The sequence below is a fragment of the Elgaria multicarinata genome, chromosome 4 (assembly GCF_023053635.1).
Source record: "Elgaria multicarinata webbii isolate HBS135686 ecotype San Diego chromosome 4, rElgMul1.1.pri, whole genome shotgun sequence".
NCBI classification, from domain to species: Eukaryota; Metazoa; Chordata; class Lepidosauria; order Squamata; family Anguidae; genus Elgaria; species Elgaria multicarinata.
In genome coordinates, this window is record NC_086174.1 from 127,114,948 (window position 1) to 127,132,829 (window position 17,882).

Consider the following 17,882-nt stretch of genomic DNA (forward strand, 5'->3'; position numbering starts at 1 on the left):
TCCCTAGAGAGGTTCACCTGTCACATATGTTATAATCCTTTCGATGCCAGGTGAAGACCTTTTTATTTCCCCAGTACTTTTAACAGTTTAACATCTTAGTTTTTTCGTTTTGCTGTTTTAAATCTGCATTTTAAATCTGTATAAAGCTCTGCATTGCTGCTTGGTTTTATCCTGGCTGTGCTTTTATATTGTAGTTTTATATTGTGTGTTTTATACTGTTGTTTGTTTTATACTTCATGGTTTTAATTTTTGTAAACCACCCAGAGAGCTTCAGTATAGAAATGCAATAAATAAATAAAGGATGCAGTTGATTTCACCCTAAGAAAAAATAAGCTCCAGGGGTAGAAATTATTAGAATACGTTTACAATTATTGTAGTGTTCTTCAAACTCAATTCATTGTCTTCAAATTCAATTCATTACCTTACCTTAGCAACCAATTACATGGCATGATTACTGTTCTCTGACATAAGAGTTGGACAGGAACGTACTGAGGGATTTATGGACTGACAGAAGAACCCTATCCTTCAGATGGCCAGTCTCATCCTGAGACTTGCAAGCACTGAGTGAGATGTGGTTTTTGACTTGGTGGTGCTCTGTGTGGAGTGAATCAGGACAGGTCCCCCCCCCTGCTTTTTCCTGCATCAGAATGCTTTTAGTCTATAATTTGTTCTCTCCCAAATATGAACTTAGCAGATTTTGCTCAAGTATTATAAAAAGCAACTAACTGAAACAAAATTCTCACCCATCAACACCAGCCAAATTAAATTGGTTCAGCTATTCCGTGCAATGAGGGGACCATGTTGTACCTGCCTACTATACAGTTGTTACAGATGAGGAGCCCAGAGAGAGAGAGAGAGAGAGAGAGAGACCCAAATTAACCATTAATATGGCTGAATAAACAGGGATTCAAACCTCCACATCCAAAGCCGTGGATCTGGATAGATGAATCTGTTGGTTTCAGTTTTTCCCACATGCTTTTTTAAAAATATATATCTTAAGTTCTTTTGGTCCCAAATATGGAGAACTCTGCAATTTTTTAATAAATTCTTATCAAAACTGAATTGAAACGAAATTCTCAGGTGTTGTTAATGAAGTAACAAGAAGCCCCAGAACTTCTGCAATTCAGTGTCTTCATCTACCCCTACCCCTCATAGTGCTGTCTGAAGCAGGTCTCTTCGCCCTGCTGCATGGCAGGAGTGGCACTACCCAAGGGTGTTCCCACATGGCTTGCCCTCATTAACTAAAGGGTTAACACCCCATTGTGCTGCTGAATTTTAAAAACAAAACAAAACCAGACTGTTGGGAGTAGGGTGGACACTTAGAGATAAACTTTGCATGTGCTGCAAATTTATAAATACTTACCATCATTTAAATAGAAGTATATCCTGCCATAATGGGGAAGACTGTGACCAGATGACCTATTTGCTCAGTTTGCTGTCCAGGTGCTATTGATGGGCAGCTTCAAGTCTCCTGCTGTCCCTTCTTATGGTTCTTGGTCATTAAACCAGATTTGAACAGGGGGCTGTCTATACATGGCGAAAGCCCTGCGGTGGGTGTGGATCTGCGCTGTGTATCATCAATTAGATGATGCAAGCACAGCTTCACAGCCACTGTGGGGCTTCCCTGTGATGCTGCGATTTGAAAAAGTCAGGATTTATCCTGACTTTTTCAAAGGGAGCAACAACAATACGGTGCTTTCGCCATCTGATGTCACTCCAGGTCAATCTGGGGACGGTGCCTGGTGGGAGGCAACCAGCAATTGGCCACTTTCCATCAGGAAGAGGGCAGAAAGGCTTCGGTACCCAGATGGCTGCCCAGAAACCCCACACTCCCTCCTTGGCATCGGGATTACCCCACACTGCCCTGGGAGAAGGAAAGCACAGGTTTGAGAGGAAGGCGAAGCCAACCTGGCACTGTGAAGACAGTCCCATGGAGAGCCCTTCAAATGGAGGATTGTCCTCTGCAAAGTAGGAGTCATGGCCACCCTAGCTAGGAGCGGAGTGCTTCCCCAGGTTTATCTCTATCTCCTTCTCTGTATACGCTACATACTTGAATCACTGTGAATGAGTCAGTATTGCTTAATGCAAAAGAGGCAACTGCCTTCCTGGGAAGTCAGCTGTTAGTATACTAGAGTATTGCATGAATGGAGGGGACCACGGGTGGACACTTTTTAGCCCAATTGCATAGTAGAAAAGCTTCATACATGCACAGCAAGAGAGGTTACTTTTCAGGACAGCCATTTTGGATACAACAGGTCCCAATTATTGTCACAGGTGGATCTGTCACTGGAAATAGCATAGGCAACTAGTGTACTAAACACCTTTTCCTGTTTCTTATCACTGATTAGCACTTCCCTTCCTTATTTTTTTCTTAAGAAAGTGATGGAAGTTGAAAAGAAAAAGTTGCCATGAGGGAAATCAGTCCAAATAACGGTAGTCCAAAACCTCCCCCTCGCCTCCAATAAAATTGGTTTCAGTGCTTAGTTTATTGTTAATTCTTAATTCATTTTGTTGTAAACCATGAACTGTCTGGCCGAAGAGCAGTATATATAAATGTACAAAATAAATTTAACATAAAACAAAGTAAACCGTGTTGGTCCATATAAGGGAACATTTCTCAGTCCATAGGCAGTCAATACCAAAGACATCTGTAAATCTTGAAAGGTTGCACTCACAATTTTGTGCATTTTGGGTTGGTCCAAATAAAGGAATTGCCTGACTATGGAATTTCCAATAAATTTGCTTCTAAGAAGAGCAGTTGTAGTTCAAGATACATTAGAACAGGAGTGGCCTGCAATCTTTGGGCCTTGATCTCCATGACAAAATTGTTTGGGAACTAGTTCTTGACCATGATGTTGATGTTGCTGAGGAGAGGCTAGTCCCTCAAGGTGAAGAAGTTGCCTTTGTTTCTCCTTTTGTGTGGGGTCCGCCACTTAATTAGAAGTGGAACTTGGTAGGTGCCTGGGTAAAGTGAAAGGATGTCCCAGAAGCTTCTGCATTAAGAGGCCTCTTGGTGTTTTTCATTTTACCTAAAGCAGGGGAGCAGTAACTCATGCCCAGGGGGCAAATACGGCCCTTCAAGGGTTCCAATCAGGCCCTCCAGAGTATTCTAGTAGGCCACACCCCTTCCCTTGAGTCTCCCTAGTCTGAGTCCAGCACTTAACCATTATACCTTACCTCACTGTTCTCCCCACCATCACCAGAGCTTTTTCTGGCAGGCAGGCAGGCAATCAATGTGTGCCAGTTCCGTTTTACCCATGCCTTTTAATGACTGTGCCCTGAGCAAGGGTCTATACTGTCCATCTTCTAGGTCACAGGTGGGTAATCTGTGGCCCTCTAGATTTTTTGGGTGACAGCTCCCATCATCCCTCACCATTGGCTATGTTGGTTAGAGCTGATGGAAGTTGTAGGCAAAACATCTAAAGGGCCACAAGTTGCCCACCCCTAATCTAGATAGAGCTTAACATTGGCTGTTAGGAATACATACAATGGATTATATACCCCATTCACAGGGGTATATAATCCATTGTAGATGCTCCCTTGTGCTATGAGTCTATGCTGCTCTGGTATGTACATGAAAACTGGGCCAATTTTGTGAGTTTTCAGTCACTACTCTCCTTCTAGGCCTGATGAGGAATGGATGAAAAAAGGACCCAATATTCAATATTTGATGTCAGCTCGTACCATTGTTGTAGGGTAGCAGCCCCCATTGTAGGTGCATGTGAATGGGGATTTCAATACAGTTCAGCCTTCAATTGTCTGCCAGGTTGGTATGGGATCAGGTGTTCCCAGCATGCATGCGCATAGCTAAAGGCTGAGTTGCACTGAAGTAATCTTTGGACCCTCTCCTCCAGGTGCCTCTAAACTCTGAGGTAAGATGGGGGGTATGGAGAGAGTTGTCAGTGATAGCATCTTATTTGTGGAATTTCCTCCTTGTGAAGTCCTGTCTCTGCTGCTATTCTTTCAGTGTCAGCTGAAGTAATTTATTCTCCCAGGCTTTTTAATGTATTTTTTAATGTACAATAAACATGTTATTTATTGTATTTTACTTATGATTTTTTTCTTGCTTTTGTAAATCACCCTGGAAGCTCTGCTGAAGGGTGGTATAGAAATCTTATAAATAGATAAAATGAAAAATAAAAAATCTGGACGGGGACAGAACTCAGGCAGAACACGTGTGTTGCATGCTAAAGATCCCAGTTCAATCCCTGCCATCTCCCAGTAAGGCTGGAAAATATTTGGGTCTGAAACCCTGGAGAGCTGTTGACAGCCAGTGTAGCTGTAAACAATAATTTAAGCTAGGTGGACTAATGCTCTGACTTAGGGCAAGGCAGTACCTAAACCTTTATTAATTTCTTCCTCGCTCTTTGGGAGAGTGAGGAAGACATTTGCATCTTCTTAGGTCAGAAATCTTTGACTTGACACTCAAACTGTTTCACAGATTAACTGCTTCATGGGGCAGTTTTGCCAGTACATGTAAGTGTATGACACATACAAATAGAAATTTGTATTTGCCAGTTAAATATGTCTGATTTATCACTTATTGATGACATCATCAAGTGGTGACTAAGGCCATGGCTAGACCAGGCCTATATCCCGGGATTGTCCTGGGATCATCCCTTTGCATCCAAATGACACACAGGGGATCCCGGGAGCAGGTAGGGACGACCCCTCCATTTGCCTGGGATAAACCTTAGGTCTAGCTAAGGTCTAAGTTGCATGTGTGAATGTGCTATCACAGATATTACTTTAACAAATCTCTTATCACCTTAAACACAAGATTCACCATTTTCTTGGTAGAAAGGTGGGATACAAATCAAACAGTGTGGAGTAGTGGCTAGAGTGTTGGACTGGGAGTCGGGAGATCCAGGTTCTAGTCCCCACTCAGTCAAGGAATCCCACTTGGTGACTTTGGGTCAGTCATGGACTCTCAGCCCAACCTACCTCACAGGGTTGTTGTTTTGAGGATAAAATGGAGACCATGTACGCCGCCTTAGGTTCCTTGGAGGAAAAAAGGCAGGATATAAATGAAATAATAAACAAATAAATGTGTTTTCAATGGAGTATTTTCACACATTCATCAAGCCCTGGTTCAGACATTCATTGTTGTTAAAATGTCATGTTAATTTAGGTTTTCAAAGCACAATAATAGATAAAGGAAAATAATTTTAAAAAGCAAAGTCAACACGAATCAAACCTTAAAACAACAACTAGCAACCTGTCTAGGGATGTAACATTCACACATTCATATACATCATTTGACTTCCCTACAACTCAGCTTGCATATGTGATGTGACTTCACTGAAAAATATTTGATCTATGCTGTTGTATCTGTACTGGCCCATTTACACATACAAGCCATCACTTGATGTTACAGCCCGCAATGAATTTAAGATGTATAAATATAAATTTATATATGGTGTGGAGAATGTGGATAGGGAGATATTTTTCTCCCTCTCCCATAATCCTAGTACCCAGGGACATCTCATGAAGCTGATTGGTGGGAGATTCAGGACAGATAAAAGGAAGTACTTCTTCACACAGTGCATAGTTAAACCATGGAATTCACCATCACAAGATGTGGTGATGGCCACTAATTTGGATAGTTTTAAAAAGAGATTGTATAAATTCCTGGAGGAGGCTATCAAAAGGGATATGTGCTACCTCCAGGATCAGAGGCAGTAGGCCTGCATATACCAGTTGCTGGGGAACATGGGTGGGAGGGTGCTGTTGCACCCTGTCCTGTGGATCCCTGGTCGTCAGCTGGTTGGCCACTGTGTGAATGGACTGCTGGTCTGATTCAGCATGGCCCTTCTTACGTTCTTACACATGCATGAACTAGTTTCAATGCACAGTAACCAAGTTATGTCTATGCATGTGTGAATCAGGCCAAACAATTACCATGCTTACAGGTACCTCTAGAATCTTTTTTGTGTATCTGGTTGGACTGTTACCCAGGTGAACCATGTTCAAATCAGACATGAAACTCACTGGGTGACCTCGGGCCAGTCACTATGGCCCTTTCCACACCTATCCCAGGAAAATGGAGGGATCGTCCCTGCCTGCTCCCGGGATCCCGTGTGTCATTTGGACGTACAGGGATGATGGGGGGGGGGGGGGAGAGGCAAGTGTAGCCTAACCAACATCACAGGGTTGTTGTGAGATTAAAACGGGTAGATGGGAGAGAATGATGTGCGCTACCCGAAGATCCCTGGTAGAAATGTACAAAAATAAATTAAAAACAAAAATATGCTGTGTGAAACAGCCCTTAAAGAAGGCCAATCTGAATGGAGCTCCCCTGGTTTTGTGTAGGGGGGCGGGAGGCTGCGTCTCTACAAGCCATGCCCCCCCATTTCCCCCTCCCCCTCCTCCGATGTGATCACGGAGAGGTGAGCACATCTGCCCTCTTTCCTCCATCCCCCGCCGCGTCCAGGGAGGTGTGTCTTGTTCCTCGGCCTCCTTTGGCGTGGGGATGGGCGTGCATTGCGCTAGGTTCTCCCTCAGTACGTTATGGTGGGAGGAGTGTTTGTCTGGTCTGCCCCCCCCCCCATCCCTTCTGCGTGTTTAGAGGGGAGGGCTGTACGTCTGGTTCTCTCCCCCCCCCCCCTCCGCCACCCAACCCTCCTCCCCAAAACTAGGGCATTTCCTTGTGTGTTTCTCTCTCTCTCTCTCGTAGTAATTCTCTTGACGCTTGCCAGGTTGCTGCTTCCTAGCTTGCAAGGAGAAAGCGAGTAGCTGCTGGTTGCCGAGCGATGTGAGGCGGGGAGGCTCCCAGCCTGCCTGCCTGCCTCTCTTTCTCCTCCTTCCCAATCCGTTTTCCCCCGTCCCCTCCTCTACTGGAGCCGCCCGCCCGCCCCGCCGCTCTCCTCTCCCTTCCCTTCCCTTCCTTCCCTCCCTCCCCGCCATGCCGGACCAGATCTCCGTGTCGGAATTCGTGTCCGAGACCAATGAGGATTACAAGTCGCCCACCGCCTCCAACTTCACCACCCGGATGGTGCAGTGCCGGAACACCGTGGCGGCCATCGAGGAGGTGAGCGCCCGAGCACCGAAAGTGGGCAGAGCCCAGCCCAGCCCCTCCGCCGGCCTGCAGAAGGGCGGCTCACCCGCGCGTCCTTCCCCGGTGGAGCCAACGCTGGCTCCCTTCGGCAGCCTGGAGAGAGAGAGAGAGAGAGAGTAGTATGGTGTGGTGTGGTGTGGTGTGGTGTGTGAGTGAGTGAGTGTTTCCTTGCCTCTTGCAAAGTGGAAAACTGGTGGCCTGGAAGGGGAAAGAATGGAGCCACGAGCCAAGCTCGCGTTCCCTCCATTCCCTCTCCTCTCCTCAGACCTGCGTCCCTCTGCCACAAAGGGGGCGTCGTGCCCGACTCGCCCCCCTTGATTCCGTGGGGATCGTGCCTTGCGTGGACGAAACAGGCATAAGATAGCCGTCTCCTCTTTCTCCTGCTTCCCTTGCTTTTGCCCGCCTTTTTTGGAGGGGGGGGGGGAGAGAAACGGGACACATGAAATCCCTCTCTAGCGCCTCTTTCCTATCGGGAAATTATTAGTAGTATTCGTATTATTTTATTATTTAAAAATCCCCACGCGTCTACCACAAAGCATTTGGCTTCTCTCGGCCCTTAAGGCGGGGGTGCGGGTGGCATTTATCCACCTGTATTTGGCACATCTCTGGCCAACCATTCCGCGCTGCCTTCCTTTCTAAGCGTGCTATATTGTCCTGGCACAAAGATATTTGAGCCCCTCAGCAGTTCGTAATACCCAGAAGGTGGAATATTTGGGGGTGTGGGTGTGGGCTGACCAAATTTTATATGTAGTTAATCTTTCCCTTCTCCAGCACAGATCTTGTGTTCTAGATGCAGCTAGATGATGGGATTTCTGATTTAGTTCCGCTCCAGAACTAAATCCCACTTTGTTCAAAGGGGATTTCTCACAAACCTGCCATTGTGTGCTTATTAGAAAGGAAGCCCCATGGAATCTAGGTGGTTTACGTCTGAGTAAACATGTAAAGGATCAGGTTGTACATTCTGGATATGTGTTTACCTTCCCCCTGGAGATTGAGGGAAACATAGGGATACAACAAAGTACACATCCATGTGGGACTATATTTCTGTTACTCCTATAAGAATTTTTCACCTCTATTCCTCTCTTTAAGCACCTCATGATCTTCAAGAGGCATGCAGTTTTCCATCCTGTGTCTTCTTTCTAGGAATTGAAATGTATTCTGTTTCCAAAACAAAGGGGTTAGATCCCTGACCACTAATTCTAGGTTTGGGGCTGGTTTTACTAAAGCATCTGTTCAGCTGAGACTACACTTTGGCTGACACCACAGATTTTTTTCCACTTCTTGCCTTTAGTAAGTGGTGTGGTAAACCCTGGCACATGGATTTTTAAAAAAAGTCTTCTTCCCTTCAGACAAAAGAAGTGAAAGGTACATGCTTCCCAGTTTGCACAGTTTTTTAAAGGCGAAGGGATTTAGCATTGGGTAACAACTGCTTTTGTTCATTACCACCCCCTCTTGAAAAGTGTATCTATGCTAGATATTAAACACTTTGGGAAATCTTTGTCTCTTCATCAAGATTTATAAAAATAATACCTGATATGTGAACTATTTAGAAATTCCAACACTGGTTGCAAAACTCTCCCTACCTAATAAAAAGATAACTACTGCTTGGATCAATACAATCCTGCTTCCCACTCTAAAGTTACTTTGCATATTTATTTGAATATCGGCCTCTCTGGGCCTGCTTCATAACAGTGTTCATTTATATAATAAGCTGGAGTGTCCAGTCTGTCTTTTATGCCGCTTTGTTATGGTAGATTCAGATAGTTCCATCTGCCCCGTACAAAAACACATACACTGTTGTATTCAAACAAGCCTGTCCAGATTTAAAGAATTACTATTTTGCTGTTGAAGTAATTTCCACCTTACACACAAATTAGATCTTGAACTGCTGTAGCCTAATTATCCTTCTTTAAAATTTTCAACCTGTATGTTTTTAGAATCTTGAAAAATACAAAGCAGTCTTTGGGGAAAAAAGAGGCCTGGAATGTGGGTTTTCTTTGTAGGATCTGCTACTTGAAAAGTTGGAATGAGCTTTTGGTGTCCACAGCTATAAGCCCCATTGGTTACAGTGGAATTTACTTTAGAGAAAACATGCATTAGATTGTGCTGTAAAACTGAAGTTAGCAACATATTGCTTGCAGGAAGCCTCCCCACACCTCCCCAATAATTTTCCTTCCATCTCTTTCGCCAAGATTAACTGGTCTGGAAGTGAGTTGCCATGTGATGGGGAAAGAGTTCAGAGGGGCCAATGGTCCATATATTGCCTAATCACAGTCTAAAACAATGATGAAATGGTTCTTTAGAATCTATGGATTTTTCTTGTGACCTTTGAATTGCATGATTGGAAGAAATCCAGACATTTTTTGTCCCAACCTTCTACTCTTAGACAGAATCCTTCATGCACCAACCCATAAATAACCCTGTTATGTGAGTCCTGTGTCTTGAGGCTTTGTGAGAATCACTGGACGTTATTTTTAATTTGAAACATGTTTATAGTGCTTGGAGAACAGCTCTCTATCTGTCATTCAAATACACTGGATAGAAAGCCTAGTTCAGAGAGATACCCTTGTATATGGTACCACAATTCAAGGTGCATATTCCAGAACAATGGGTTGTATTAGTTGGGCCCTTCTGTCAGTAGACACTGCTAGTGGATAGACGTGCAACTCTCTATCCACTTTCTGAATCTGTTCTGGAGTGTTACTTATCATGACATATGTACAAAGCCACGTGGGTTCTCACAAGACACACATTCAATAAAAGGGACCTTTTAACATTGGCAAATGAGAGTGTCTATGGCTATAAAGGTAATTCCCACCCAAGAGATCCACACTCAGGCAAGATTAAAGATGATAATGCTACTTGGCACATTGAGTTCATAACAGGAGGGCCGAGGAATCCTCTGGAGAAAATTTGGGGGTGTTTGTGAAGGGCTGCAGGGGGGAAGAGAGGAAGGGAAACTCTTATGTTCTCTCTTGTAATGTTGGTTTTAGTCAAATGTCCAAAATTCAAAATACAGAAATTGTGGCTATTGGTTATCTGACTCTAATGTTAATAATACCTATTCCAGTGACAGCTTCTTCATGGCTGGAGCCATAAAGGCTGGAAAGACTAAGAGACAAATAAAAAGTGCATTCAAATGGTCATTTTGTAGTTTACAATCATGAGATTTCTTTTTTTAATCTCATGAGTCAGACAGCAGAACATCCTGATTTGTGAATGAGCGTCATTCACAGTTCTGATGTGGCGATAAATTTAAAGCTTTCAAGTGTGGAGAGATTGCTCTAAAAAGGATACTAAAAGCATGTTGCCCTTATAGTTAGGAGAGCAGACTATTTAAATGAAAAACTTAAACATGCTTGCTTCTGACTTAATCTGTCTGCCAGCTGTTTGTTGCAGGTCATCAAGCAGTGCAATCACTATGCCTTTATTATCTCAACCATTTTCTAGGTTTTGGATACTGAATAGCTATTTTCGTTAGACTAATAGTGAATTGTCATATATCTCAGCCTCTTACATCATGCTGTGTAGTGAAGGATGATGCTCATAAAACAAATATTTTACTGCTCTGTCAAGAATTGTTCACTAAGGGTGAGTAGAATGACGCAAAGCTGCATTAATTAAGGCGGTGTTGGCAGTATCTTTGTTCCTTTGCTAGCATTAATTTTTTCAGCAAAGTTGGCAAAATATCAGCAGTTCTGAATTGGCCATGCTGAGATTCTGAAATGGCTTAATTAAACTGAGCACTTTTTATTCCAAAATCAAGTGCTTAAATAGCAATTGCTTTCAAAGTGTAAATCTTCGGCCCTTCTCCTGCACCATTACAGTTCACAGCCTTTATAGTGCTAACCCACATTTAGCAGCCTGCCTGGTTTTTCAAGATTGCAGATGCTGCTGCCACCAGAAATAGGCTATCACCTTCCTAATTACGAAAAAGAATCAACGGTTTGATAGAAGTTATGTCAGCCTGATGGTACACAATTCTTCCAAGGCATATTTTGTGAAGGGTTTTAAAACCTATATCTGTACTTCATGATTTTTTAAAAACTTTATATATATTACATGGGAAAAAATGACATCCAGCTGCTTGCACCAAGTAAAATAGTAACTAGGCTACAGCAAATGATGAGTCACGAAAATAATGGAAACCTGTTTAGGTAATGCGTCTGTGGACTGAAGGTCTATTTTTCCAAGTGGGGGATGGTGAAGGAGTGTTCAGTCTGTAGGTTCAGTGGCTTTCGCATAATAATGGACACTGAAGAGCCCCACGAAGGAGATTAATCTAATTTTGTGATGAGTTTTGTATTAAATCCTTTAGATTATTATAGCTCCAGTCTTGCCTCCTTTGTAAAGTTGTTGGAGCAGTTGTCCCTGTTTATCTGTCTATTGTGGTGTGCTCACACACAGAAAACATTAAGCTAAAAGTCTTTTTGTGTTGCTTTTCTGGTTTACTACAATTGAAGCATTCAAGGAATTAATAAAAACCTGCTGCTGGAACATGTATTAATGATAACATTACTAAAACATGACTACATCCCAGGTACTGACCAACTAGGGGTTTATGATTGGCTAGGGAGGCTTTGTTTGTGGTGCCCTTGAGGAATATGGTTCATGGGGCTATTTTATTTATTTATTTGTTTATTTATTACATTTCTATACCGCCCAATAGCCGGAGCTCTCTGGGCTACTCCACATGGCAGAGTCTTCTTGGTGGTGGCACTCCACTGTGGAACTCCTTATAGAGATTTGGCTGTCCCACACACTTGTCATTCAGACGCTAGTTAAAGACGTATTTATTTGTACAAACTTTTAGGGTATAGGCAAATCTTTTATCTGTTGTTGTAGTCATGGTTTTATTGTGCTTTATTGTGTATTTCTGATTTCATAATTATGACTTGAACAATACAACGATATGTTGTATTGTTCTTATATGGGTTTTTAGCTGCCCTAGTCTCCTTGTGAGGAAGGGCGGGTTATAAAAATAAATAAATAAATACAAGATGATTGATAATCACAATGTCTGTTACTATTTTAAATTTTGGGCATCATTTTGGAGAATACACCTGAATTAGTTACCATATAAGAGAGCACCTCTCTCTACCAGACCATCCAGGATATTGCTTATTCAGTCACATATGGGCATGTTCAGTATTGGTAATGTAGCTTTTTAGAAAAGATGAATACTTGTAAACTTGCTGTGTTTGTTGTGAGTTCTACATGCTCACTTCCTAGCAAAACAGAAACATGTGGAGTGTGTCCCTGGCACATATAACATTACAAATATCATTGCTTTGAAATTGTGTTTAATTTTTCTGTAATGTGCTCTAATTGAAAAACAAACAAATCCTTAAGTATACCTATGGAAGAGATCTTATTTAGTCCAATCTGCTTAGACCAAAACAAGATTCTCTATACTGCACACACTCTTCAATGATTAACTTCATATCATTCAGATTATGTGGCATTGCGAGTAGGAGTGCAGGAAGGACTGAAATGTACCGCAGCAGAGTTCTCTGCAGTTAAAATAACATGTTTAATAAAATAAACCTAGATTGTTCGAGTAAGTTTGCTACAGTGAATTTGACCTGGAGGAGATTCCTTTCTCATCCTAGATGAGGTGATCAGATAAGACACTGAATGCAAAAGAAAAACCTGTTGATCAAGCTTCCTGAAGAGAGGAACATTCTTAGGGGTTTAGGACTGGTCAACCTTGTCAGACATCCCAGGGTTACTTACAGCGTTAAATTTTACTAATTTATATCTTGAAACCTATGTGTTGGGATGTGTGTAAATGTGCAGCTGTAAAGTAGCTAGGTTGGTTTATCGGAATATTTTTTTGGCAACTGTGCAGTGGGTATGTAATGGGAAATCTGAATTTCTTTCTTTTACTGCAGGATTTTTAAGTGGTGAAATGAATGTATTGTTTTGCTGTTCAGATATGTGTATGGAAAAGTTCTGTAAGCTACTTAGCTGAATGTGTATCTTGGTCTTGAAACCTATTTCAAAACCATGCTGGAAGACAACCTCAGTAAGGGGCATATTTTCCTTCCAGACACCAACAGGGTCATCAGATTAAATCTTAAACAAAAGCCCTTAAACATTTGATGCCCAGTTTCTTGAAATCACAACAAACAAGGAATCCTCTCTTCCTCTTTTAGCATTTCTTCTTATTAAAGTCTGGCCATATTCCTAGATACTGTACAAGTTTTAAGTAAAACTACATTTTGTTATTAAAGCATTTGAGCTATTCCTTTAAAACTCCTATAACTGTATTGTGACCAGTTTCAATACAAGTGATAGCATTTTGTGAACTCTTGCACACTTTATTTTTAATTATATTTTTATTGAGCATCTCGGAGTTACAAATTCAAAGAAAAAACAATGACGTTCAAACAGACTGAACAGCATCAATGACAAAGTGCTGGACCACTAGAAAACGTATAAAAAGTCATGCTTTAAAGTATAGTTCTCAGATGCTGTTATTGAATATTATGAAGAGATAACATTCTTCATTCATCAACTTTCTCTTTTATATAATTTTGTAATTGGTTCTATTCCTATTCCTGCTTCTGCTTAGGCGTTATAATCTTCTTTCACTGGCTTCTGTAGACATCATTACAATAAATATACATGTTCCTTCTTTTAGCAGTTCTGGTGGGGAAAAGCGCACCAAGTATAGATTGAAGCTCCTGGGAGGCAGTATAGCCTAGGCCAGAAGGTAGAACCTCAGATGGTTTAGACTTCAACTTCCAGCATTTCTGATCATTGGCAATATTGGCAGGGGCGTCTGGGAGTTGAAGTCCAAAACAACTAAAGAACTAGCTTCTGTCCAGCCCTGGCCTAGGCTATGTGTTGAAAGGGCCATGAACAGAGGACTCTCTTTGTGTTTTAGCTAGCAACTGTGAATGTGTTACAATAACTGAATACAAAACTATTATAAAAGTGCATTTTTGCTTGTATCAAATGTAGTGGTGCTTGGGATGCAATGCACTCTAGCAGTTTTTTATTTGACGAAATAAGGAAATGGGAGGGGGGGATATTGGACCAGTAGACAAGACCAATGAATAAATTCTAGAGGAAATAGACAATCCAAGAGTGAAGCATCCAGGACATGAATGAGGTGTTTAAAATCCAGAAGTAGCAACAAGAAAACTGAAAGTTTTAAAGGAAACTAGGGAAAGAACTGCCAGTACATGCCTTGCATAAAGTAACTCCTGCCATGTTTCCTTTCAAAGAATTTTATTACCAAATCCCCAAACTCCTTTTTAAACTCCATTGCTGCTTGGATATGTGTGCATGGCCTTTGGATGGCTGCCTGTGGAGTCATCTTCTAGCCTGTTATTAGTTAAGTGTTGAGAATTAAGTATTTATTGCCCTGTATTTTAATTGCCAGTCTTACTTGGGCTGCAATCCAATGCATACTTATTTGGCAGTATGTCCCATTGAATGTAGCAGGGCTTACTTCTGAGTAAACATGCATAGGATTGTGTCATTAGTACAGTCTAATCTGATCATGTTTCATACCTGCAGCAGCATTTTTAAGATTAGATTTACCTTTTGATTTTAGCCATCAAGGCTCAGGTTGACATGGAGTTCCACACTACACAGATTGTCTTAAGTAAGTGCTTAGATTTGCTCACTTGGAAGGTAACACACACAAAAATTGAGCACCAAGAAAAAAGTATCATAGAATAGGGTTGTAAAAATATTTTTTTCTAATTCCATTTTTCTTTTAAAAGTTGTACTTAATTTCCCCTATACAATGTTAGGTGCAACACTGGTCTGTTCAGGTACATGTTCTCTGAGGCCAAAGACATTCCAGTTGCTTAACCCTGTGGTAAGTAGAGAAGTGTTAGCAGTGTTAATTGCTGGCTGATGTATGTGGGGTTGCATGTCTCAAGGCAGAGAGAGCACGACATGCCATTTAATGAAGAGAACAATATATGAACTAATCAGGGCCACGCTTAGACTAGGCACAGGGCTGCCTTGCAAGGTGAAATGTGACCTGGTATAATAATGTGTCCTTTCACATTAAGCTTAATTATACTCAAAATGAAATTTCATACTGCCTTTAAACATAGCTACCATATTCATAATTTTTTTTTAAAAAGAAAATATTGATTTCCCAAGCTGGATTGGTGACCAAGATGCTGCTATTTCACTAAAATGGTTTCTGATCTACAACCCAGCTAAGCTTGATAATTAGGGGGGGCATTTTTGGTGGGTTTGCATTCCACTCAGGGGGGGGGGGCGCTTTTGGCACGTTTGCATTCCACTTCTGTAACGTTAAGTCCGTGTTGCCAGCTGTTTTGGGATGGCAGAGATACCGTGCCTTCTGTATGTTTTGTTAAGGAATTAGCTCCTATGTAACAAAATCAATAAATGGCTGTAGCATCCTTCCCACTAATTTTATCCTATGCACAATTGCAAGCTGTCTGGATTTAACACCCTAGCAAAACACATTGTTGGTGAAGCCATGTATGCTGACGATGACCCAAGACTTAATCCGTAGGGATTCAGTAGGATGGCGTTTCTATGTCAGCAAGGCAATATGGACAAGAGGATGCGCATGTATTTATTAGGTATGATGTCATTATTAAACAGCAGAGTTTATTCATTTGGCTGGGAAGCTGTGTTAAGAATTCATAAGCTGGGGCAGGAATTGCCTTGGGAAGTCACTGATTTACAAGGTGGAGAGGAGCCGAGAGCTGCTGAGGGGAGTGTAATATAGTAGTATAATGAAGGGTGTATTCTTTGCTGTTTTAGTAGGGTTGGTTCTCCAGTGATTTTTCCCCCTTAAAGGTTTTTAATGCTTGGCCAACATTTTAATTTTTTTCTAAGAATTTGTGGTGGAATATAGTGTATTTGTGCAAATGTTACAGCTGTTCTTCTTGGCAGTCCTATTTCTTTAATGTCAATTCCTGCAGCTGCATCCTTCGTGTTAGCATCTGACTTTAAACCAACAAAAGCCAGAAATTAGAGCGTAGGCTGTGACTTGGTTTGTTAATCCTCAGCATTGTCTAGGAATTGCAATGTGCTGTATAAAACCACCTGCTGTGCAGAGACCCATTTTTTTTTTTTACACCAGAGTAAAGAGTAGATTATCACTGTATTTTTTTCCAGCTGGAACTCTATAATTTTGTCTAGGCATTATGTTAAGTATGTATGTGACTACCTCAAAACAGCTGAGGAGATTATAGTGGAACAAATTAGTTGTGCATTCCTGAAAAGCTTTTGTTATATATTTTAAAAGACACACGGAGGGAAATAAAGGGGCGTGAAAGCAAAGTGAACTTCTAGCATGCATTATTTGCTCTGGTTCATTTTCAGTGAAAACTTTCTTTAAAAAAATACAGCTCTAGTGAAATCTATTTTGAGGAAAGCCATTTAGGAAGCAACGTTCATCCACTAATCATTTTAATCTGTATCAATCAGACAGGATTACTATTTGAACAAAGGCAGAGGAGTGGAAATTTCCTTTTAATGCATACATCCCTCTTTTGATCCCTGGTCCTTGACGTGCATTATATTATTGAATTTTGCCAGGTTTTAATTTTATTTCATTTTGTTTCTTGGATATTTAAGATGCCTGTTGCACATAATACAGTAGAAAGTGGAGTTCTCCCACTCCTTCTGTTTCTATAGGATTGACCTCCTTAACAATTGAAGAGAATGCTCTGGTAGCAAAGATAGTCATTTGATGTCTTCTTTCAAGCAAGATTCATTGTTTTAGTCAGTTCAGTGCAATACTCAAACTCCTTTCAGTAGTTGTTCATTATAGAGTAACTGATACAAATCATCCATCTATTTTGCAACTTCTTTTTCCGAATGTCCCGTTGAGTGAAATGCTATAGAAATAAAAAAAAGTAGGTCCAAATCTTTAGCACACTGCTTCCTACTCCAGTTCTAAACCACACAGACTGGGTTCAGGCAACACGATAACCAGTGGTGGTTTAAATAGTCAGTGGTTGGTTATTTTACTGTGTTACCATGTTGTGTGGAGGGAGTTTTTTAACCAATGGTTTGTGATTTGGCCAAAATAACCAACGCAGATAACTAATGCTGTGCAGAGTTGGCTGTTTGAATCACCATTGGTTATCATGTGGAGGGCACCATTGGTTATTTCCTCAACCACCATTGTTATTTCGTCAGCCAAAGAGTTTCAAGGCAAGAGTGGTCAAAGCAGCGGCTGCTGCTCTAAGTCCAGCCAACAAGTGGCTGATGGGATACCTCTAGGAGGACTGATGGGGAGATAGAGGGTGGGGGATGAGTGAATCAACTCAGTATGGGTTAATAGTCAACTCAATGCTGATCCTAGTCCCCACCATCGAGTATTACCATGTCGTGTGGGGAGTATCCCAAGATAAGCAACTGTTGAATTGATTATTACCCCACCGTTGTCTATTGTGTTGTCCGAATATAGTCACAGAGAAGCAAGTGCTACATATTTATTTTTTACATACAATCTCTAAGTAAGATTCAAATTGCATGTGCATTTAAACCTAGTTCTGCTCTTCCTCAAACAAGTATAAATTATGTGTGTATATATGGGCCTGATCTTTAGAGGAAAGATGGGCAAACATGCAGTTTTTGAGCTCGTTGAGATTCTCCACATTTTTCCTTGAAGTTCGTTTCGCCTTGTTTGCATTCCTAAATGCCAATGTCTTTTTTCCCCCCTTGATCAGGCAAAATGTGCATTTTTTATTTGGGGAAAAAATTGTATTTTAAAAAGTGCACAATTTTTCCCACTTGAAACTACACATTTTTGACATGCACAATTTCCTGATCGAAAATGTGCATTTCTCTGACCGAAAATGCACATTTG

General features: G+C 41.4%; 1 protein-coding gene across 2 annotated transcripts in view; it reads left to right on the forward strand.

Moving 5' to 3' along the window:
- Window positions 1-6,668: 6,668 nt before the first annotated feature.
- ASAP2 (ArfGAP with SH3 domain, ankyrin repeat and PH domain 2) overlaps window positions 6,669-17,882 on the forward strand; it is a 98,299-nt gene continuing 87,085 nt past the window's right edge. For both annotated transcript variants that reach the window (XM_063125143.1, XM_063125144.1), the window contains exon 1: window positions 6,669-7,030. In XM_063125143.1, coding sequence (XP_062981213.1) covers window positions 6,905-7,030 — 126 coding nt within the window. In that variant the 5' untranslated portion in view covers window positions 6,669-6,904. The remainder of the gene's footprint in view (window positions 7,031-17,882) is intronic.